This window comes from Microcebus murinus, chromosome 7 (assembly GCF_040939455.1).
Source record: "Microcebus murinus isolate Inina chromosome 7, M.murinus_Inina_mat1.0, whole genome shotgun sequence".
Taxonomy (NCBI): Eukaryota; Metazoa; Chordata; class Mammalia; order Primates; family Cheirogaleidae; genus Microcebus; species Microcebus murinus.
In genome coordinates this window covers 60,951,289-60,976,658 of record NC_134110.1, presented here as the reverse complement: position 1 = coordinate 60,976,658, position 25,370 = coordinate 60,951,289, and the positions used below count along the sequence as shown (strand labels likewise).

General features: G+C 41.2%; 1 protein-coding gene across 3 annotated transcripts in view; it reads left to right on the top strand.

Moving 5' to 3' along the window:
- The window catches only part of GRHL2 (grainyhead like transcription factor 2), a 159,645-nt gene that overhangs the window by 82,014 nt on the left and 52,261 nt on the right, over positions 1–25,370 (top strand). For all 3 annotated transcript variants that reach the window (XM_012762052.3, XM_076005116.1, XM_076005115.1), the window contains exon 8: positions 10,989–11,083. In XM_012762052.3, the coding sequence (XP_012617506.2) occupies positions 10,989–11,083 (95 nt within the window). The remainder of the gene's footprint in view (positions 1–10,988; positions 11,084–25,370) is intronic.

The window sequence follows — 25,370 nt, the reverse complement described above, 5'->3', positions numbered from 1 at the left end:
TATAGAGAGGATGAAAGCATGAAATGGATGCTTAACGACCCCTCTGAGAGTCTGTTTCAGTGAGAGGGTAAAGCTGTCCCATACAGAGATACTGGTTTAGATGGGATTTCAAAACTAAAACACATACATGCACACACACATCCGAAACTGCTAATAGACCTACCATGTTTCAGTACTGTAAAATGCTGTATTTCCTGTCTTCCATCTTTTTGTTCCCACATTTACTGGGCACTGAGTTGGTTTTCTCCTAATTAGTGGGACCTTTTCTATATCCATAGCTATAATATCATGCTTTCATCTCAAACATGGAATTTATACTTTTATTTGATTTCATGTGTTTTTTTTTTTTTTTTTTTTTTTTGCTTGGGACCTAATTATTTGCATTTAGTGATGAAACCTCAGGTACTTCCATAGTCTTACATTTTTTAGTATTATTGAATTGGCTTAAAAATGACAAAAAATACCTGGAGATACAGTCCAATAGTTTTGTGAGATTCATGTATTTCCTGAACAAAACTACAGAGCAAGTCTTTTTAACCAGCCTCTACCATCTACGAAAAGCTTTTCTTTCCCTGTGTCTTTCAATAGACACAAATTTGTGTCTTTGCAATGTCCCTAAGTGCAAATTTAGGCAAATTTAAAGTTTTTTTTTCTTTGTTTACAAAACCTAAAACTTGCCAAGTTTTTCCAAAACTCTTTGAGGCTGTAGAAGCCGAAATAAGGGGAAGCTAATCTGAAGAAAACTCTTTGAACAAGCTCCCAGAATGTGGACCACCATAGTTTCTCTGCTTTTGAAAAGACAAGTATTGAAATAGCTCAGTGCTATTAATAAAAGAGAGTCTCATCATTCAACAATCCTGTGAAGTAGGTGCTGTAGGGCACGGCAGGGCAACCAGCTTGGCCAGGTCCGTAGCTTTTCCAAGGTCATTGCTGACTCAAATGACCTTGCACCTAGAGTCCCCAGATGCTGTGGTCAGCATCACAAAGGTAAATAGTAACAACAGCAGCAGCTTGAAGGACAAATTTATCTTCTCAAAGAAATACATTTAAGAGGATTATAATTTCAATTTTGAAATAATATCAAAATTCTTTAATAATGTCAGAATTGATGGAAAAATGAGTAAAAGTAAGCAGGAATAGCAGCACGAGTCATTCAAATAGCAGTCAGTGCAAAATACATTCATATAACAAACTAGAATAGTCAATGAGCTACCTCCCACCCCCAGCCCCCATCACGCACATGATAGATTTATCTTCCTATGTCAGGTAACTAGTCCTGTATATGTGAATGAGCCCCCAGGGGCAATTCGGGAGGTTAAAAATGGAGGTTAATCTTAATACATCTTGAGTTGCTGAAGGAGTTGGGCTTGTGATTCATATTTAGTGAAAAATAATCCACTTGAGGACTTTTTTTAATAGTCTTTGTTACATGTCTGTGTACTGCACTGCTAGTAACCAAAAAGTCATTTCTTTTGTTTGCATCTATTCAGTCTGCAGCTCTAAAGTACAACTATAAGTTTGAAAATGAATTCTGATACTGAGGGTTGTCAGATATGCTAGAATGGGCTTTTGAGAGAGACTATGGAATGTCTTACAGAACAGCAATTCTTGCTCTCACTATTAGTAATAACATAAAGTACCATCATTTGAGAAAGAGTTCAATTTTCTTTTATAAATTAGAGTTGGCTTAACCAAATATTATAGTTTCTGGAAATACATCTGGGGGTGGGAAAAGGTTAGAGTTTTGTGCCGGAGGAAGGCCTGTTTGTAGGTCTGAGATGAGTATGGCTGGTTACCCACTTAGGAACTGCTAATCCCATGCACCTGTAACCTCTCCTCCCCACATCTACCCCCAAGAGTGTTAGCATATTAAGCAACAGCATGAAGAATGGAAAACTGGAATATATATGAGTAGTTCACACAGTGTGCAAGTTATGTACCAAAGCACAGTCCATGTCTTCATTCATTTAGAAAACTATCAGAAAGTGCCAGGTACCTTTTTTTATGATTCACAAATTAAATTCATAGACCAGAGACAAAATATTTAAAGTTAAATCTCCTTGAGGTACATGTACTAATGAGAAAAGTTTAGTGTTAAGCCCATCTGAGCTGCAAGCCATGGTGTGTGCATAGGCACACGCGTGTGTGTTTACATGTCTACACACAGGATATGACCTATATTGTCACTGTGGAACAAGTTTGCTGTCCGGTTACAGTGTAAAATGTTTTTCATACTCTAAGTTTATGGTCAAGATCATTTGAAAGCTATCACATTGCCTATGTAATTACTTCTCTAAAAACAGGGAAAAAAAATCAAACACAAATAAAAGATTTAGCCTAAAGAGAAAGTACCAAAAGATTCTGTCTTAAATGGTATCTGTGTGGGTATTTTATAATATGCCATGAAGAGTGAATAGTGATAATATTATTAATAATTACACCTTTAATAATATCAAAAAGTCACTCTATGCAAGTCACTTGTTTTTTTTTTTTACCTTTTTAATTTAAATTTATTTTTATTTATTTTTTTTTGTTTTTCAGAGAATGGACACTTATGAGATTTAATTTAAATTTAATATTCTTTGTCTTTAACTTGTAACCTAGAACATTTGTAAAGTCACTTGTTATGTTTTCATAATTTCAGCCATCATTGTTCTGGGTTATGTATGGAAAGGTTCTCATTTGAGAGGTTGTATATCGCAGAAGTCAGAGGGCTCTTGCTTTGTGTGTAGACAGGACGTCTTAGGTTCCAATCCCAGCGTGGCCTCTTATAAATTAACTGTGGGGACGGGAGTGCACTTAATGTGTCTGCCTGCTTCCTACTCTACGAAGTGAGAATAATGGCAAAAAAGCTACCGATGAGAATTGTCTGACGTAACGTTTGTGAAGTATTTATTTTTAGCACAGGACCAGGCCCACACTTGGCTCACATTTAGTGCCCCTAAAAGTAAGCTCAAATGTCAACACATTTAGGGAAACACAGATTACCTCTGACTTCGTAAAGCATTATAAAGGAAATTATGAACTCATTAGTAAGTTCTTTTTGAGTCATTCAGCTTTTAAAAAGTTGCTCCTTTGATTTTGAAAACAGAAAAACATCTCAGAACCCACTTAGACTAGAGTTTAGTCTCCCTGTTTTGAGCGAGAGCGAATGTTCCTAGAATGACTCCGTAGTGTCCTGAATCTGAGCTGATCCTATTTGGCCTTGCGGGCAGGAGGAAGCCAATGTCTGAGGACAGGTAGGATGGGGGTGAGTACTGGTCCCATCATCCACTATGGGACTCTCTGGGCTCCGTTCTCTGAGCTCTTGTCTCTGTTTCATAGCTGAGGAAATGCAAGTTCAGAGGGTCCACTTAACTCACTGGAGGTCACAGGGGTTGGTGGAAGGACAGAAAATTAAACTCAGTTTCTTGTGTCTCCACTTCCAGGGTCCTTTCTCCTTGTGCCATCGTTGCCACCCTGTTCATCAATTTGTAGCATCATGACCCCAGATATATAAACTAGAACTGCTAAGTTCTTTAGCTTTTGTAAAAAAGCATCTTGTTAGACTGTGGTGTGTGTGCGTCGAATTGGCAATAGTGCCCAGAGCTGTCTTCAGCATTCCAGCCTCATTATTTCACTAGCCCAGACAGAATCTGCACCTTTCAGAAGAGAAGCAATCTTTATATTAATTATGCCACTCCTTTTAATCTCCAACAATATATACAAAAAATAATTAAAAGGGGTAGTTGTAATTTACCAAGCATGCGAAGCTTAATTAAGGTGAAGGAATTAACATTTCCTTTGACGGCATTCCAGGATCACGCTCAGACCTACAATCAGTTTGATGAAAACTCAGTCTACAAAAGTCTGAATTTAAAAACCTATTAACAGACCAGTGATTATATGCAAAAGATAAAAAATAAAAAAGATAACAAAAGGATCCACCATCATACTTCCCGTAACAATTAAAACAAAATTGAATCCCATAATATCTGTGCAGACTATAACTTGCCAGAAACAATGTAGAAAGCATTGCACATTCTCTCCTACTCAGCAGCCCTTTGCTGAAGCACCCTAAGGTTTATCATCTTTTTCTCCGACGCCAATACTGACACTTCTTGTTTTCTTAGAAGGGCTAGCTTTTGAACTTTTCTTTCAGTCTACATGGAGCTTGCGGTGTATGGAGATATTACCTTGTTGGCCCCCTCTCTACTAAAGCACCCTAACCTTGCTCTTCTTGGTCAAGGAATTTGCAATGGTCCCAAATGCCTCATCAAACTTACATCCTCCCAGTGCTTCTCTACAAGCTAGTAATCATTGTGGGATGTGCCATGATCCTCATACCTGCTGACAATTTATTGTTTAATTTGCAAGCTAAATTTGCAAGATAAATATAGGCAGTGGTTAGTAGTATGGCCTTTGGCATCAAACAGACCCGGATCCAAATCACAGGTTGGGTTGTTATCCAGCTGTGTGATTTTCCACAAGCTGCTTAACGTCTGTGTAGCAGGAGGACACTGATACCTACCTCATGGAGTGGTTGCAAGAATTAGCAAGTTAATGTTGGCCAAACGCTGGGCATTGGCTTGGCATAGGCTTGTAAGTCTTCGATCTGTGGCAGTTATTATTCCAAGAGCATTTGCATTTTAATGCCAGGAGATGACAGTGCCTTTATCCGAAGGGCTGAGTGTTTCCAGATGGGATTCCAGGCATGAGAACAAGCAGACACCTGGGAGCAGGTGGTGCTTCAGTATCACCATGTAGTAACTGCCTGTCCTCCCATATGTGGTGTTCAGTCCTCCCACGAAGGGAAATCTTTTGGGAAGAAGAACTGTCACATGGACTTCATTGATAGTTGACATGGGATCTATATGACAGATTAATGCTAAGACTGTATGGGGAGTAAACCCAATGCACCCAAAGAATCCAATAATTACCCCTTTTAATTATTTTGGCCCTTCCATTTGCTGTAGACCAGTGTTACCCAAAGTGTGGTCCCAGACCAGTGGCATCAGCTCCACTTTAGAGCTTGTAAGAAATGCAGATTCTCGGCCACACTCCAGACCTGTGTAATCAGAACCTCTGAGATTGGGCCCAGGCATCTACATTTTACCAATGCTCTCCGGGTGACTCTGATGCACCCCACAGATTTGAGGCTGTTACAGAACAGCCTCGCAAGCCTGGAAACTATGGGAATCTAGAAACACTCCTATTTTGGGGGCATCCTAACAGGCCCTGGAAAATGTGCATGGCCGTTTATTCCCACAGTCCTCACTCTGGAAATCTGAGGACACACACAGCCTCAGAGAGGACCCTGGAAATTTTGGCGTTGTCACTAGCAACATGCTATTAACAATGAGATCCACTTCATTCTCGTTTCATTAGACAGACTCCCATTTCTTCTTCTTGTGGGTTTCATTCCTTTTGATAGTTCAAGCTAGTTGTGTACCTTAGGATTGTCCCTTTGTGTGTAAATTACCAAAATTAATAAGAACTTGTTATACCAACACAGGTCAGTTGGTATAACTTTTTAAAAAACCCATTTCAGCCAATAATAACTTCGTTGCATCATGCCTGTTTTTTGGAAATATTTAAGCCATTTTCCTATCTATTTACCTGTCCTTGCCAAGTGTTTTACAAACCATTTTAAAAAACATGTAGTTCTTATGTTGCCTCATCACCTTTTTTAGGGGAAAAAAGCCCTCCATGCAAAATTTAATATATTCACTATTATATGTTTTATACTTCTTTTAAAGTGGGGGGATTATTTTTCAGCTGTTGTAGCTTTCATGCAAAAAGAAGCCATTCATTCCAATCACATGGTTGCCAATCATAGAAGGGAATCCTAGATTCAGGAGGTTGAATAGGGATCCTCGAAAATGACATGTCCATGTCCCAACTCCCAGAACCTATTAGTATGACTTTATTTGGGGGAAAAGGTCTTTGCAGATGTAATTAAGTTACAGATCTCTGAATGAGATCATCCTGTCTTAAGGTGGGCCCCAGTAACAAGTCCTTAGAAGAGAAGAGAAGAGAAGGGGAAAACACATACGCAAACACAGAAGAGAATACCATGTGAGGACAGAGGCAGAGGGTGAGTGTCACACCTGCCAGTCCAGAGTGTTCAGGATCGCTGGCAACCACCAGAAGCTGGGAGAGAGGCACGGGCCAGGTCCTCCCACAGAGCCTCTGGGGAAACCAACCCTGCTGACACCTTGCTTTAAAACTTCTGGCCTCCACAACTGTGAGATAATACATTCCCATGGTTGGAAGCCACTAAGTTTGTGGTGCTTTATTATGGCAGCTCTAGCAAACCAATACAGCCGCTCATTGCAGTACCTTTTACTGGCAGCAACTATCAACATTTGCAAAATCTGGGTGAAAAACTTTCTTGAGGAAATAAATTCAGGAAGGCTTAACACCAGGCTGCTGAGTTTCTCTTCCTATTATGGGTCATAAACCCTTAAGCAAACAACACTAATCAGAGGACATCAACCCAGCTTTCAGAAGCAGGAGACACATCCATTAGCATTTCATGCTTTGGACAGCCTACGCATGTGGGCAAAGCAGCGTCAGTGTGCCTCAGCTGTTTAGTCTTTTAGAAAACGTAGGAAGTAGGAGCAGGGCTATTTTAGCATCTGAGAGACCATTTCTCATAGAGACCAAAAACAAAGAGTGGGGATGAACAGTCATTTTTTTTTTTTGTATAAGGCTGGAGAGGAATGTGTGATATTAATCTCTTAGTTACATTTTATGTTTAGAATGTCTGGATCCATTTATTCATCCATTCAGTAAATTTATGGAGTACAACTTACATGTATGGTGTTAAACACTGAGAAAGCACTAAGTTCCTCGCCCTCGTATAACATGTGTAGCTAATGAGAAATGCTGGTGATAAATAGTAAATAAATAAATAAAATAATTGTACATGCTAAGAAGGAAATTAAAAAGGTAATGGAACCACCTGATAAAAAAGTAGTGTCCCTAGTCCTTTTGTCTTTGGTATTAAAGAAGATTAAGGAAAATTATCTTGTTTATTTATTTATCTACCTATTTATATACTGTCTCCTGGATTGAAAGAGCCATATAATTGGGGACCTGGTCTTGTTTTCTACCCCCTTTCAAGCATGAGGACACTGCCTGGCACATAGAGGGCACACAGTAAATATTTCTTGAGTATGTTTGTTGATTGAGTAACTAAAGGTTTTAGAAACTGACAGGGAAGATTAGAGGACCTTGTGTAAGATTAGAAGGCCCAGAAAGTATTTTATTTGTGTATACCTTTTTTAGTACCCGCTTATGGGCAAAGAATATGCGATGTCTGTCTTTTGGTGTCTGACTTATTTCAGTTAAGATAATGGTCTCCAGTTCCATCCATGTTGCTGCAAAAGACATGACTTCATTTTTTTCCTGGTTGAATAGTATTCCATGTGTGTATACACCGCATTTTCTTTATCCAATCCTCCAGTGATGGACACTTGTGTTGATTCCATGTCTTTGCTATTGTGAATAGTGCTGCAATAAACATGAGTGCAGCTTTTTTGATATGCATTTGTTTTTGAAATCTTTTTCTTTTATTGAGCTGATACATTTTTTAGGAGAGAAATTTTTCATGCGGAGAAGCTATGGAAAAATAAGACCTCATAATATAGTAACTCATGAGATCTAGGGTAAATGACCAAACCACTTTGGTTTGTCTTTATTTCTAGATATGACAATTGCTTTCTTATTTACAATTGACATAAAAGCTTTTTTAAAAAAATAAATGTGTTGAAAACTTCAAAATTGCAAGACCATTTTTAAAAATAATTATGTATAATGAATGAAGAAATTCAATTTCTTTAAATTTAGTGGTCTACATTTTTCTTCAGAATTTTAGGAGCTTGGCTGGACTGCTGAAAGCACAGGTTTACATTTAAAATCATTCCCAATATTGTCATAAAAGCTTATTCTAAATTTCTAAGGATGTAAAATTGTTTTCCTTTTTGTTTTCTCTCTTAGCTTTTTTTTTTTATTTCGGCATATTATGGGGGTACAGATTTTAAGGTTTCAATAAATGCCCATTCTCCTCCTCCCCCCACAAGTCTGAGTCTCCAGCATGACCATCCCCCAGATGGTGCACATCTCACTCTTTATGTATGTATATACCCGCCCCCCTGCTGCCTCCCACGTGCCCAATACCCTATTACTATAGTACCTATGTGTTCACTTAGGTGCTGCTCAGTTAATACCAGTTTGCTGGTGAGTATATGTGGTGCTTGTTTTTCCATTCTTGGGAAACTTCACTTAGTAGTATGGGTTCCAGCTCTAACCAGGAAATATAAGATGTGCTATATCACCTTTGTTTCTTAGAGCTGTATAGTACTCCATGGTATACATATACCACATTTTATTAATCCATTCTTGGATTGATGGGCACTTGGGCTGTTTCCACAGCCTTGCAATTATGAATTGTGCTGCTATAAACATTCGAGTGCAGGTGTCTTTTTTGTAGAGTGTCATTGGATCATTTGGGTAGATGCCCAGCAATGGGATTGCTGGATCAAATGGTAGATTCACTTGTATCGCTTTAAGGTATGTCCATATTGCTTTCCACAGAGGTTGAACTAGTTTGCAGTCCCACCACAGTGTAGGAGTTCCTCTCTCTCCGCATCCACGCCAGCATTTATTGTTTGGAGACTTTTTGATAAAGGCCATTCTTACTGGAGTTAAGCGATATCTCATTGTGGTTTGATTTGCATTTCCCTGATGATTAGAGATGTTGAGCATTTTTTCATATGTTTGGTGACCATTCTTCTGTCTTCTTTAGAAAAGTTTCTGTTCAAGTCCTTTGCCCACTTTTTTCTCTTAGCTTTAAGTATTCATTTTAAAACCAATAAGAAAATTGATTACCCTAAGAGAAAAATGGGCAAAGGGCTGAATAGGAAACTGTTGTAATAAATGAATAAATTTTAAAAACAAGGAGAAAAAATATAAAGAAATTCAAAAAGCCAAAAACAAAATGAATGACTGTTCAACCCCATTAGCAATCAAGAAATTGAAAATTAATTAAAATAATAAGGTGTCATGTTTTGCATATTAATTTGGAAAGAAACCGTTTGAAGAAACAAGAACTCATCCACTGTTATCTTGAACATAAATTGTTTCATCCTTTCTAGGAGTACTCTGACAAAATGAATTAAAAACTTAAAACTATATTTTCCTTTGACCTCCTATTTTCACTTCTGAGGATATATTTTAGTGAAATATAATTAAACATATATGATAATTAAATGAAATGCCATTTGAGATTGCAAAGTGTTGGATGTCATCTAAATGACCAACAAGAGCAAATAAAGTTATGACATCTCATATAGTGGTATTTGGTCATTAAAAGTAATTTTACACCAGTTTATTGACATGGGAAGGTGCTGAAGATGTGTCAAGTTAAAAAAAATGAGCATTATGATACTGTATACAAATATTTATATATTATTGAGAAAAGGAGCTAGAAAGATAGAAAAGATAAAGTATGCCACAGATATGTTTATAGTTGGTTGTAGGTCAATAGATGATGATTGCTTTTAAATACTCTACTTATTTGTTAATGATCTCTGACTTCTCTATGGTGAACACACATTCTTTTATATTAAAGTGTGGGAGCTTTATTTAAAATGTAAAAATATATAGTTTCAATTAAAAATTTCCCTAAGGAAACCATGGAAACGTGAACACATGGCATGAGTAAGCAGTCTACGTAAGGAGACACTTGGTTAGCTATCCTGTTTAGGAAGAGATATTTGACTCACAAGTTGTAGAAGAAATGCAAATATAACCTCAATTTGTACCTATTAGAGTGGGGGAAAAGTAGAAATTTGGTGAGAAAGAGGGAAAGTAGAATTCTAGTGAGACACTAGGTTGGCAGACCCATTCTGGAGGGCCATTCCAGAGAGCACATTGAGTAGGTTTTTCTGTGACTAACCATCAATTCAACGCCCAGGAATACAGATTTTTATCACAGTGTTGTCTGTGGCACCAGAGAGTGAAGATCCCTGAAAGATTCATCTCTGCTGAGAGGGGATAGGTAAATTGTGGTCGGTGATCAATCCAGAATTCTCTGCCACCACAGCTAGAAATAGGAACATGACCAGCAACATGGTTAGATCCGAAAAGGTCCATAGTGAAGGTTGCCAGGTCAAATATAGGTGTCCAGGTAAATTTGAATTTCTGATTACCAATACTTTTTGAGGATAAGTATATCTGAAATATTTGCAAAATCTGGCAACCGTAGCCCAAGAACTACAGAATTTATGAAAATTAAAGCTATGTACATAGGCCAATCAGCCCAACATATTTCACCTTTTCATATTTTCTCATATCAACATGTTGATAGCTATTGTGTTGCAGGAGAAGAGAATGTGGGTAAAATGGATACATGTTACCTAAATAAAGACATAAAAGAGGGCCTTGAATGGACAGGTGTTGACAGTGAGCTGAATATAATAAATTCAACTCGCTATAACTAAGTCCAAAAAGAAATTTTAACAAGTTTTCTTGCAGTCCCCTCCAATTTCTTTACTAAAGCCAAATACAGCCTGGCTGCCTGGCTGATAAATGGAATATTCTGTTCTACCAAAACAAAACAAAACAAAACAAAAAAGCCCTATGGAATGCTCTAGGCACTGCTAGCAAAATTAGGTAGCAGGAAAGGGAGTAGGTAGGTGACATTTGGCTCAGGAGGAAAAAGAAACTTTAGTAATTTTACAAACCTAGTAAAAAATGAAACAAACACATCAACTAAGAACATTGGTTCGTGTAGATTTACTCTTTTAATAGAGGAATATGCTTACATTCCTATAGAGTAAATATTAGCAAAAGAATATCAGTGAGCACAAACCCTTAACTGTTGCCATGGAGGTAGCCAAAAAAAAAAAAGGCAAAATTTAAATTTACCTATTGGAAAATGATGGTTCTGTACATGTCACAGAGTCACTCTTTTAAAACCCTTTTCTTTTTTAATGTTACAGCTGATTACAAGGAGAGCTTTAATACGATCGGAAACATTGAAGAGATTGCATATAATGCCGTTTCCTTCACCTGGGATGTGAATGAAGAGGCGAAGGTGAGTGACACAGTAGGTCGATTTGCTGTTCGCACTTCTTATGTAACGTGCCCATTCTCTACAGGTGACTCTTTTTCAAAAGTCTCTATAGGTGGCCTCCAATAAAAAGAAAATGAACCTATTATCTTTTCTCTTTTTGGAGGAGAGGGGAGAAGAGGGAGTGTGCTGCTCCTCTGTACCCCCTGTAGAAGATAAAGAGCCTAATGCTTCAGGCCCCAAGCTCCATTTTAGCACTTGGAGCTGGGAAGACTAAGCCAGAAGACCTTTTCTCCCTGCAGCTTCCCACAAAGGCCCCCCGCAAGCCTCCTCCAGAGGCAGGGAAGGGCTCAGAGCTAATGTCTTCATAGGTAAGGGACTAGGTGGGCCCCCTGACCCCACAACCCTTTCCAGGCTTAAGCTGGTTGAGAGAGGGGTATAGGAACCAGGGCTGCAGGTCTCTGAGCTTCACTGACTGGAGTGAAGCCACCACTGTGACCTTGAGCTGCCTCTGTTAAAATTGGTTGCTTAACCTTTTTGTATTTTGGGGGGCTAAGAAGTGCAAGGGTGAAATCTCTGGCGAGGTGAGCCCTAAGGAGAGGCTTGCACTGTTGCCCTGGTTTGGATAAGAAAGCAGGCTCATTAATACCCAGATTTGCTTTCCAGCCATGAGTCTCTTTCATTTTGCACTTAAGGGAAGGCCCCTGATGAAACCTAAGCTTGCTTTCTGCTTCACTTGCATACCCTCTAGTAGGGTGTAGGAAGACTTTGTCTTCAAACTAATGAAAAGGTCAATGCAAACAACTCCGGTCAATGCTCTATTGTCTGTGGGCAGGGGGAAGGCTGGGCGAGCAAGGAAGTGAGTTGGGAGTTTGCAGGCAGGACTATAGGAGAAGATGAATTGCTCAGTGTCTCATTTCACTCACATATAAAACAATGTAGATGAAACTGCCTGTAGGTCCAGGAAAGGTGACCCAAATGGGCAAGCTGTGACACTCTGAGTGCCAGCACAGCCTGGGGAAGGTTCCAGTGGCTCAGTGCCTCCCACAGAAGGAAGCAGGATGTGAGATGGGGGCCCACACGGAACTGCAGGCAGAGTTTGTCTCTGAGGTTCACTCTGCCTGCATTTAACGTTCCCTGCCCAAGCCATAAAATGCTTTCAGCACTTTTTATATTAATCCCCTCAGCTGCCTGAGCCCCTTTCTCCTCCTGACAACACCTTTCCTCTGTTCCTGCCTGACACTTTCTTGGTGCAGACAATGCTTGCTCTTCCTCCTCAGTCCCTGTTCTCTGAGAGGCCAGGCTGCAGGACTATGAGGAGGTCTGTGTGGTGGCACAGTACCAGGAAGGTCAGAAACCTCAGCAGGTCATCTGGGCTCCCTGGGTCTTGGTTCCCCCATTCAAAACAAAACAAAGCAGGCAAACCCGCGTTTCCACATGTCTCTGCCACACTCAGTGTCTTGCCGAGGGTGTGCTGCCTGATGACCCAGTGCTCAGGAGAGGGAGTCCCGGGAACCAATATCTGTACAACTGTGACTGCCGAGGTGGGACTGGGACCTACCTCAGAGTTACTGGGAAGAAACCGGGATTGTGCAATGGGAAGAGTCTTATCAGTGTTGAAGCAAGCTATAAATGGGAGCTGTGATCATCACCATAATTTTCCTTATCATGCAGTCTGAGATAATGAGTGATAGTGGATGAATGTGTTAACTGTTGCATTTTGGGGGGGGACCTTTAAAAGAAAATGCCTGAACTAGAAGGGCAGTTTAACACTGGAAGCTTCAGGCTCTGAGATAAACCAGTGAGATAATTAATTTGGGCTTGAGTTAGCCCAGTTCATGCTGTACCACTCACTGACCATATGTAGGAGCTTACTTTTCCTGTCTGCATGTGTGCGTATGGGTGTGTATGTACACACACATGTATGTATGTACATGCACATATGTGTACATGTGTGCTCCGGGCAGACAAGTTTAAGCTTACATATGTTTTGATGTATTGCATATTGTAGCAAAATTTGTTTTATTTCATTAATATATATTTTTAGTGACCATTGGTTGTTGCAATTGTTTGATGTCTGGGTTAATTAATAAGTAATAAAAAAATAGTTTCAAGTTATTTTCTCCAAACTGCTGAAGCGTTCTTAAAAGAAAAATCTTAAAAGTTAAATCCACTTTATTAGGGAGGCTGAGAGGTTTTTTTTTTTTTAGCCTAAGTCATTTCTTTAAAATATCATTGATTTTGTAACAAGTGGACTACAAAAAACAAAATCGAATGGTTGTTGAAAAAAAGGTTTTCAACAAAGCAAGAAGCAAAAGGCATTCCTCTCACAGTGGAATTGTTTGTGATTATCATATGGTGGGTTTTTCAGAAGCAGTTCATTCACTTTCAAATTCCTGTTGGTAACATCCACACAGAAATCTTTTGTAGGCTTCAGGGCTGGGGGCCCAAGTATCAGTGTCACGTGATACTTGGGTTTGTGTGGTCAGAGGACACAAACTTGTGACTTATAGCCTTTGTATGGTGCACAGAATGCATATATGTGTGTGTGTATTATGCACTTATGTACTTATATTTCAAATGTTAACATTTTTAACTCACATTTAATCATCAAAAGATTCTTATTTTTTAAAACCAAGTTTTTAGATCTTTTGGATAATTAAAGATTCTGGCAACCATGGGCCCGAGTGTTTGCAAGGAAATGAGTGGCTCCTTTGAGGTGCTGGCTGCTCTCTTTATTGCCTTCTCTACCCTTCTCCATTCTGGAACTTTCCCTTCCTAGCCCTGGTGGACATCTGAGTTTTCATACCCAACCACATCCCCCCAGACAGCTGAGATGCAGCTTGGACCTTCATTGGCTTTTGGTGGTGGGGAAAGTGGCGACACAATGGAGGTTAGAAACCGTAGGTAAGCTGGGTCCACCCTGTGGCTCAGGGGAATGGGTGAGCAGGGCGGCAGCATTCCCTGGCCCCTTGGTTCCTTCAGTCAGTTCTCAGAGTGCAGCAACGGTGGCAGGCCAGAGGGTGACTCCTGTCACCACCTTTGGAGGGAGATGCTGTGACATCCTTTTGCACGCCCACAGTAAGTGGTAAATCTTGATCTTTGAGAGTGTTTGAAAAAACACTGGAAACCACTTGGATCTAAATGTGAATAGATATCAATAAGTTGGATCATTTCACTTGATGGTTAAAAAGGGTTTTTTTTTTTTTGTTTGTTTTTTGCCTAAGGCTTTATAAATTGTCTTTGAAGCAGGCAATATCAGAAGAGACCCTATGCAAATATGCTTTAAGCCTCAGCAGCATCATTTGAGAAAACTGTCTTCCCAAGATGATTATGTTAAAGGACAGCTTTATTTGAATACTTAAGTTTTGATGCATTTATTTAAAAATAAACAAAGAACCAGTTCAGTATTTGGTAGTCTTGCCACAGATGTATAATCAAGTCCTGATGATAAGGTTTATAGATTTTTCCAGAGCATGCTCCTACTTCTTTCTTTTGTTGCTGACTTACATTATCTCTCTCTCTCTCATGTAGCGTGACCAGAAAAAAAGGAAAGGACATGAAACTCTAATCATTTAATTTAATTTAATTATAGGAAAACGTTTGGCCAGGGAAGGTGTTAAAACTATTAGTTAGAATGAGGTTTGGGGATTAATTCCAGATTTGCAGGGTGTCAATTGCAGCCTGATTCTGGCAGAACTCTTGCTCAGTTCTTCCAGCTAGAACCGGTTTTGCTGGTTGTGCCACAGTGTCTTTCTGCACAAAGGCACAAGCAGCAGAAATCATCTCCAACAGGACCTGCTTTTTGCCCCGGGTTCTGTGCAGTCTGGAAGCCCGTGCAATGTGAACAGGTGTCCCTGAGTTTCTGATGGGTGAGGTTCTGAGCGTCCACACGGCCACAGTTTGGGAATTAATGGTGGACAGAGCCAGGGTGATGCAGCAGAAAGCACCAAAACGGGGTTCAGACAACCAGATTGTAGTCCTGGCTTTTGACTTTGCCTGTTGAGCTTCAGTTTCCTCACTGTCAAACGGTGGGAAGTGTGGGTATGTGTCTGGCAGGGTGTAGGGTTGTTGACGGGTGATTAAGGCCCCATCCCTATGATTCTAATGGGAGGACTTCTGTGCCACATTCTCTCACATGGCTCCCATTTACAAGGATGTTTTAATTTTCTGTCTCTCCTTAGCCAAACACTGGTACCTAAAAAGTAGATATGTTGGTCACTAACCACCACGACGAGGAGTTCCCATGCGAGACCCTATTGAGTTATTGAAGCGCTGTGAGCTCAGATTCCTGGCACCGAGCACTGCCTTTCTCCGGGCGATGACATCACCCCCAGAGCAGGAGTGCAGCAGGCCCTAATTACAGGCTTCCCTTTCTCCCAGATTTCTAAGGAGATTCTTGAAACTGGGCCCCTTATTTTTGTCCACTGCTGTTTTCTCTGTTCACAATGATTTTAAGATTAAACCAACCTTTGGTGTGAGACAAAGACCTGTCTCATATGACTGCAAAGAAGAATTACTTGAGCATTAATGCTTTGTGCTAACTTTGAGGAACACGTTTCCTTTTTGTGTCTTTTCACTGGAACGTCAAGCCCCTGTCTTTATATTTCGTCCTTCTAGGGTTTATAAACTATGTAAGATGAAGGAGGCTTCTTACCATGAAATTTTGTTCATCACTCTGCATCCAAGTCTTTTGAAATGACCTTGATTCAGTGAAAATATTCACTATAATCACCACTAAATAAGGAAGCAAATAAATAAATCCACTACAAAACTATCCTCCTGTTCTATGATATTTAGAAAAATCTATCACAATTCAATAATACAAAACTCTGCCTCCCTGGGTTATTTTTTGCTGCTTTCTAGCACAGCACCTCTTCTTTCATAAGTAGAGTGATTACCTTCCTGAAAGGTGTCTCCTGCCCTGTCTTCCACCCTGGGTGTTGAGTTGCAAGAGGGGGCTTAGGGGGGTTGGCTCATACAGCCCTCTGCATTGACAGATCATCAGTAGATGTTCTTCCTGCATTTTGGGGTTGGGAGGACCTTCCAGATAGGGAGTTATTGCCATTTTAAAGAGAGCCAAGGACACAAATATGGCCTATGTTTTCATATCTGTCAACAAATTTTTGTGATGAGATTGAGGGTGAGCAGGACTCAGAGCTGGTTGGGGTGGGCTAGGGAGCAAGAGAGGCTAACAGGTATCGTGGATAATTTTCCTATGCATCTGAGATTCTGATTCCACTACGTGTATAACCTTCCCACATACCAGGCATTGCAAGATTGGGCAAATGGGAAAGTGGATTTGGAAGCCAGGTCGTTCTGAGTCCGGAGCCTATGCTGTTGACCACCTCAACAGCAGGAAATTTGAATTGTGTTTTTATAGACTAAAGGATGCTATGGCTTTTGTTCTCCAAGAAATCTACAGGGTTCAACTTGTTTGAATCCAGAAAGAAAATGAGTGGTCAGCCCCATTTCCTTGAGTAAAGTAGTTCAACTGGGTCAGCCTGCTTTTGCCACTGGTCCTGTCCTCACACCACACTCCTCCCCTCCCCCAAATGGGCTTGCTGGTGCAGCACTTCCAGCACATACAGCTCTCTCTATCCATGTCTTTTGTTGCCCTGGCAGCGGTCCCCAACCTTTTTGGCACCAGGTACAGGTTTCATGGAAGACAAGTTTTCCACTGACTGGAGGGGGGCAGGGGATGGTTTAAGGATGATTCAAGCACATCACATTTATTGTGCAGTCAAACTTCTCTGCTAATGGTAACCTGTATTTACAGCCGTTCCCCACCACTAGCATCACTATCTCAGCTGCAGCTCAGATCATCAGGCATTAGATTTTCAGAAGGAGCATGCAACCTAGATCCCTCGCATGTGCACTTTACAGTAGGATTCACACTCCTATGAGAATCTAATGCTGCATCTGATCTGACAGGAACCAGAGCTTATGCAGTGATGCAAGCATGGGGAGCGGCTGTAAATACAGATGAAGCTTCGCTAGCTCACCCCCCTCCCCCACCGCTGCTCACTTCCTGCTGTGCAGCCCAGTTCCAAACAGGCCAGCAACCTGTACCAGTCCATGGCCCTGTCCCCGGCGGTTGGGGACTGCAGGTCCTGGTACATTACCTATTCATATCATGCATATCATTGACTAGAATTGACATGGAAGTGAACACTTCTTGGCCTCCTCCAACTGAGTGTGTGTATGTATGTATAGATTAGTCTGACATTAGTGAGCTCCTCTGCACAATTATTACCTCATTCTGAAGATCAGTGCATGCCTTTTAATATTACAACTCAGATGCATCAGTGCCTTCTCCATGCCTTTACACATTTACTCTCCATTTTCCCCATCTCCCTCTGCATCCTTTCCCTGGTATCCTGAATTTCAGTTTTATACTCATTTACATTATTTCTGTGCATCTTTTATATATATATATATATATATATATATATATATATATATTTCTCTGTTATAAATAGTGGAAGCTGTGCTTCACTCTTCTTTGCAAAACCATGCAAGGAGCACAGTATTAAAAAAAATCCAACACATGAATGAGGATTATTATCAGAGAAAATGAGGGTTGCAGAAGGCATGCAATGACTATGTGCACAATTAAGACATTCAATGAACAAATACTCACATTTACCAAGCTGGTAAATTGGAAGTGAATACTTATACATATGCCAGTGTTCATTTTATAGATAGTTTCCTCTAAGTTTGGGTCCCTTTGGATGCTTCAAGTGAATTGGGTTTACAGAAGAGATTTACATCTAATTTTTGAAACTGAGAAAATGCATGGTGAGGGGACATATTGCTATTTCCTCTGGGCCCTATTTCCCTAAATGGTTTTGCCTTATTGTCTTCCTGTCTGATTTTGCCTAATACCAAGGAGATATCATATAAGAACTGAGAGCCAGTCTGAAGGATGGAGACATGGATGTGTATGTATGTGCTAAGATGAATTGGCCAGCAGAGAAGGAAATTAAAAGTGCAGGTTGAGAGTAAAACATTCTCATCTATATTTGTAAATCCATCCTTAAGGAAGAAAATGAAGTTGATTTAATGCCCCAGCACTGCCCTGAAGCTGCCTTGGAGTTAAGTCTGTATTTGATGTGGCCTAGGTCCTGGTGACTACATGTGACCACACATCGTATTGCAAGATGTACTGTGTTTCCCCGAAAATAAGACCTACCCATAAAATAAGCCCTAGCAGGATTTCTCAGCATTTGTGCAATATAAGCACTACCCAGAAAATAAGACCTAGTGATGGGCGTGGCTACGCAGCGTATCTGCACAACCTATGCATTTCGTCATGGAGTGGTCAAGAAGATGAGCAGCCCTTCTCATCTGCCCCATTGTGACAGGTACTATCTCAGAGGTGACCGGACAGGTGCAGGCAGCCCCACCAACAAGGTCGGTTCCCCCTGTCAGGTCCCGGCCATCCTGTGCATGCTGCAAGCTGAGGCTTTGAGGGGAAAATAACACATCCCCTGAAAATAAGCCCTAGGGTGTCTTCTTGAGGAAAAACAAATATGACCCTATCTTATTTTGGGGGAAACACGGTAACTAGAGCTGTCATATGGGGAGACTTACAATTTCCACAGAAGACCCCGGTCTCTTCCTTATCTCACTGCATGGGTCAGCCCTTTCTCCTCCCAGTGCTGTCTCTTCGAGGTCAGTAAGCCAAACCTAGCTTTCTGCTCTGTCAGCCGCCACTGGAGAGGAAAAATAGTCTCTTGGGCCTCATTATCTCAATTTTGGTAGCTCAGAAGACAGGATGTTGGAACTGCAGGGCTTTGGCTTTATGAAAGGCAGTAAATTGGAGAAAATGTAGGCATTTTAACTTCTTGTACACTGCAGATTATTCAGTCTCTGGGTGAAGAATAAAGTTATGCTAATTAAAAGGCTGGCATGAAATTCAGCACCAAATCATGGCAAATTCATTAAGTTGTCTCAAATTTGTTATTTCTCTCCCTGCCTTCTTTCTGTCTCTGTCTTTCTCCCAACATTTCTTTTTGGTCTAAAATACTTAATCAGTTTTTACTGGACCCCCACTGTGTGCCAAGCACAGCACTTTAGAAAAAAGTTTCTAAGGTTTTGGTATTCTTGAGGAATTGTACCTTCCAAAGGAATGTTCCTAAAAGGACAACATTCTCTTCCTGCTGAACTCCATTGCTGGACACCAAGGCAGAAGGAAGGGAAGATGTGTTCATACTAAGTTTTAGAATGAAAATCGAAACCACAGGGACTGCCCAAACGAGACTGCACTCCTGAGTGCCCTGTGAGTCCGTGACCTTGCTTATTCCCCACCCTTCACCCCATAGCAGTCAGATGCTTTTGGCTGGGGAGTCCTCTTTCTGCTTACAAGACAGTCTAGGAGAATATGGGTTTGATAGATGTTACCAATTAAGGAAAAGTTGTACCCCAATTTTTTTGCCTAAGTTGGGCCCAATTTTGTACAGATCATCTTATAGAAGGTTAGAGAGGGCATATCCCATGATCTCAGAAGTAAAAATAGAGTTGGGGGAGGATCTTGGGGGAGGAGGGGTCTTGAAAGGTTGAGTTACACACTGCAAAGCAGGGCAAATGGCATTTTTATGTGTTTGCTGGGGCGTGGTGTAGGTGAAAAAAGCTTTAAAAGGGAAAGGTAAACATTTGCGGGAGTCTTTGGTATTGAACTTAAACAAAGCCATGCCTTTGTTCTAGTTTAATAAGGTAATGGAAGGCAGAAAAACCTATAAAGCTGGAGTTAATTCATATATTGCAGGAGTAATTTTTTGGAAGGCATCTCACTGAAGATATCAACAGCTTGATCTTTTGTTAGAATGTGGAAGATCCCATGATTTCTGGCCTGAATTTTGCTTAGTACTCTGTAACTAATATGTATGAATTGTTGTATTGTGCAGAGAATTAGATTACAGATTTGGATTTCATAAAAGGACGGTGCATGCATGTGTACACAATGACTAATATTTGTTCAGTGATTACCATATACCAGGCACCCTGCCAGACACTTTATATGCATTACGCAATCTTCATAATTTTAAGGAGGTAGCATTTTTCGTTTAACTAATGAGGAATTTGAAACCCAGAGAGGTTAGCTAGCTTACCTAAGGTTGCACAGCTAATGCACAGTACAGCTGGAATTCCAACCCTCGGCTGCCTGGCTCTGAAGCACGTACTCTTTCTGTGGTGCCTTTTTATGTTGGGAAGATCTAGTAGTAATGTCTCTTTTGGTATCTCTGACAAGGGTACAATGATTCCTTTGGTGCAGCATGTCCACAGTGGGGGTTCCTGGACAAATAAGTCAGGCAGAGTCCCTGCTCTCAGGGAAGGTTTGGGCTAGGCCAGATCTGAGGCACAGAGGTAAATAATTGTCATATGAGGTAGACAGTGACAATGACTCTGATGGAGATAAAGTCTAGGAGAGTTCTGAAGACAGGCAACTCTGTGTTTTTCTGTTTTTTATTTTAAAATACTTTCTTTTTAAAAATTTCAAGTGAAAAGTTGAAAGAATAGTATAGTTAAAACCACTTATTCTTTACCTAGATTGACTCATTGTTAATATTTTACCAGATGTGGTATCTTCTCTCTCTCTCTCCCCCCTACTCATACTCACCACCCCCCTGCGCCCCGCCACTCCCAGACTTCACTTCCAAGTAGAAGTGTAGAAGTAGAAGCATGTAGAGAGATCCCCTTTCTGTGGGATCAGGAAAGACATGGCGTATGGGCTGTGTCTTCAGGGCCAGGTGGGATTTAGACCTGGAAGTTGGAAAGAAGAGCGTGCAGGGGAAGAATGAGGTGGCCAAACGTGCAGAGACTGGCAAGCACAGGAAGCACCGGGACTGTGGAGCTGAGGAGAGAAGTTGGCGTTGTTTGTAGAGAGGGGGTGATGGAAGTCATGAGAAAGGATGAGATTGCCGCCGAGAGAATTAGAGTAGACAAAACCAGGTCAAGGATGGGGCTTAGACTCTGTGCATCTAGGGGACGCAGAGGGAGAGGAGTCAGAGAAGGGCGGAGTGGGGAGTGGGCGCTGAGAAGAAGAAAGGGGGGGGAAGGGAGGAGGAGGAAGAGAAGGAAGAGCAGGAGATGGCCAAAGAGGGCCAATAGTTTAGGCCTTGGTTTTTCAAAGTGTAGTCCTGAACAAGCAGCATCAGTGTCACCTCAGGGGACTCTTAGGAATGCAAATACTTGGGTCTCCCACCCCAGACCCACTGAACTGGAAACTCTGGGAGTGAGTCCCTGCGATCTGTGTTTTAACAGAGCTTCCTGGTGAATCTGATACACACTAAATTTGAAAACCCCTGCTTATAAAGATGCTGCTGAGAAGGCTGACCTTGGTTTGAAGAAAGCAACGTCAGTAGTAAATTTACACGTGTCAGTACTGTATTCGTGTACATGTGTACACAGCCACATAGACTTGCAGCATTGTTCGTGGGATGAAAAGACTGGAAACAACCTAATGTTAAGGCTTTGACATTCTATATCTCATGCTTTTTTAAACAGAGAGAGAAAGCTCTCTTCCGATTTTATTGTGAAGTGAAAAAAGGAAGATGCAGAACTCTTGTGTGTTCTGTGCTGCCATTTGTGTAAAATAGGAAATGGTGTGTGTTTGTATATGCATAGCGTATTTCTAGAAGGATACTCAAACTATTGGTTGGCTGTGGTGCAAGTAATTTTCAGTGTGCCTTTTGAATTTTGTACCATATTCAGGTATTAAAAAGTCAAGCAAGTTTTAAGTATAAAACATGAGCAGAAAATGCCTAAAAGAACAACAAATGGTCGAAGAGTCAAGGGAGTGAATCTTTCAGTCTGTGCTTAAATTCTTCTTCTGACTGGGAGCTCATCATTTCACCAAGTGACCCTGACTATTGTCACGCAATGTCACACGTCTCCCTTATCCCGATGTGCCACTTCCCAAGACCTGTGCGAGTGTCGGCGCAGACTGGGAGAAACGGCTGCCACCTGAAGAGCAGTAAACGTTCCTGCCCGAGAGGCTTCTCCCTGCTGTGGAGAGACAGATTTAATGTTTCTAAAACCAATTCACCTTAATTAAATATCTGTTTATTCAATTAGTGTGAATCACAACTAACCTACTTTTGGACCATTTGAAGACAGCGTCACACAGTGCCCTAGGGGGAGGCCAGTCAGGTAGCAGCAGTCCTGTAGGAAGGACGGCTTCAAGTGGGGGACCCTGGGGACACTAAGGGAGCCAACCTCGCAGGGACACTTGGGGAGGGACAATGGAGAGGGTGTTGTTGACTGTCGTGGAGAGCAGAGCTTGGAGTTCCAGAGACTCACATGCCTGGGAGGAAGGAGATAACGTGGCAACGATGGTAAAGCTCCTTAGGTTGTCATGACACTTTACGGTTTAAAAACACGCGGTCACTCAGTGTCACGGTACCAAGGTAGGAATTGTTAGGAAAGAGAGGCCCAGAAAGGTTAAACACTTAGTCCAAGGCTATACTGCCGGCACTTGCACCAGGCACGCCATTTCAAGCCTCTCAGCACATTTTTTTTCTTGCTGTGTTTTTACTCAACTCGTGGTAAGCTGATCTCGTTTATTCCCTGCTTCCGAGGCGCTCGGCTCCCACAACCACTCTTCTCTGCAGCCTGGTCCTTGCCTCCGTCCTGCTGTGTGGACACCCGCTGGGTCTCGTACACACATCTCTGCTTGGCGGCCCACCCCCTGCGCTCCCGTCCATCCCTGCCTCCCTGCCAGGTGCCTGCCGAGAGCGTCCTCTCCCTCTCTGTGGCATGTCTCCCTCGCCCCGGCCTGGCGTGGACACTCTTCACCCCCGAGGGCCTTTTCCCAGTCCTCCGTCTCCCGTCCTCTCTGTTGCTTGGATGTGGGTGCTGTGCCCACAGCTCTGTCTGCCCTTGGCCTGGGGGCTAACACGTGGCTTCATCCAAGCTCATCCAGGGGTCTCCTCCAGTGGACATCACTCGATCACAGCAATGCAAGCATCTTGGTTCCTCCCTTTCCAGGCTGTCTCTTAATCTCCAGATATAAACCCTCCCTTTCTGTTAGACTGGTCTGACAGCCCACTGTTTTGAGAGCTAGCGTGCACTTTGCTCCCATCCATCTCTCTTTCTCCCGTCTCCAGGCTCCTATGGCAAATCTTCCCTGGCTGCTTTTTCTGAGCTCTCTTCTTTTCAAGTTCCTACAGTAAGTATAGTCTGGGTTATTCAACTTAATTTCTAATTATATACATTCCACAACAGTGAAAACTGCTTTTACCCCCACCCCTCACCCTCTTTTCCTCTCACAGGTAGGACCCCACCATGGACAGACTTCTATATTTCCCATAGCACCTATAGGTAGCACCCTCCATAGTGTGGTTAGATAGATGCAGATAGGTAGATATTGATATAGATATTTATGCTGTATATATAGTTGGTGCTCAATTTATGTTTGTTGATAGATAACATTTTTAGAGGGTAAATCTGGTCAGAGTAGCTAACTCTGCTGTACCATTTTGACAACTTCAACTATTCATATTAATTTCAGCTCTTAGGAGGTATTGTTTGTGACAGCGAGAGCATGGGTAAAGAGGGAAATGTGTATTTAGAAAAATAATTTATGCTCTCTTTCTTTATTGGACAAGTGTGTGCTTAGTATCTACAATAGGCCTGGATCTGGGAATAGAGTGAGCATGAGGCAGACAAGGGCCCCCCATCTCATGAGCTTTTCAACCTCATGGAGCAGACAGATAATTAAACACTAAAAAAAGATAAATTATTTTTATCTTTTTTTTCCCCAAAACAAGATAAATTCAAATAATGTTAAGTGCTATTAAAAGATAATGGACAAGGGAAAGTTGATGAGTGTGCCACACTGGTCTTGGGCCAAGGGTTGAGAGGAGGAGGAAGAGGAGGATAAAGGCAAGGCAGGTAGTTCTAAGAGTTGACGTTGGACTGAATGAGGAGGCAGCGCTGGCGTGATGATCTGCAGGGACATCACAGGAGGCAGAGGGCACAGCAGGCGGGCAAAAGCTCTGAAATGAGAACAAATAGAAAAACATGGAGTACTGAAAAGAATATGGGATACTATGGTAGAATACATGAGTAAACCAAATGTGTGTATCCATGCATCTGTATGTGTACGTACATACCCACAGTATCTGTAAGAGAAAATAAAGAAATACATTATCAGGAATAAAGAAATAAGTGCAATATAAATAAAGAAATATATTAAAGCAAATTTATAAAATATAAAAAAAAAGAAATATATTAATCATTCCCCACAAGTGTTATATATCTGGAAGTTTCAGGAAATAAATCAAGGGGTTTCTTAGATCTTCAGTAAAATAGTGAGCTCCCTGAGGCAGGTAGTCTGTCTTGTCATTCTGTGTCCTCATCTCCTAACATAATGCCGGGCACAGAGAGAAGACACTTAATAGCTATTTAATGAATTAATGCATGAAAGAAATGGATGAGTGCCCCAAACTGAGATTTCACATTTTGATATTGTCTGTTTTTAGTCTAGCTTCTGACTCAATTTGGCATTGCATCTGTATTCACATACAATCCTTTCAAAATAGAAGAAAATGAAAAGCATAATAAAACTATTTGTAAGGTCTTTTATAATTCCAAGAACCAAGAAAAGAACAGATTAGAAAAATTGGCAAGGGCACGCTTATGTATTTATATGTTTGTGAAAGGATAGTGTATTCTAGTGTTAAAATTTTTATTCCTTGTTGTATACCTTGTGCTTGTAATTTGGAGGCTAATGCATGTGCAAGTTCTTGGAAAAGAGCTCTTAGAGTCTTTAGATGGTCAGGAAATAAGTCGCTTTCTTTGTCTTTAATGAGAGAGATCTTCTTAACGGTGCAAAATACAGTTATTTAAAGAGAAAAATAAGTACATCAAATCATGGTTGTTATAATTTTTTAAATCCCTAATTGCTTTCCAAATCAAAGGTAGGACTATTTATTTTAATGGAAAGCTCTTGGAAAAATCTTAGGAGTTAATAATCAAGTTAATGTAGCAATTCTAAAACTCATTGATTGATTTGCATTCTATTTTAATAAGTTTTACTATATGCATAATGTACAAGTCAGGGGTATTATAATCTTGGCAGTCACTTGCCTTGTGTAGGAATCACAAAATGGGAAATGTCATTCACATGTAACAAATGATTTTTATTAAAAAATGCTGAGTGTCGGCGTCGCGGCTGCTGGGTCGCCTCGGGGACGGCCACGTGCGCGCGAGAAGCCGGGCTGGCAGGGCGAGGCGGATCCCAGACAGGTGCCCGCTTCCCCCACCTTGCGACCCTGGTGTGGACCTGCCCTGCCCCGGGCCTCAG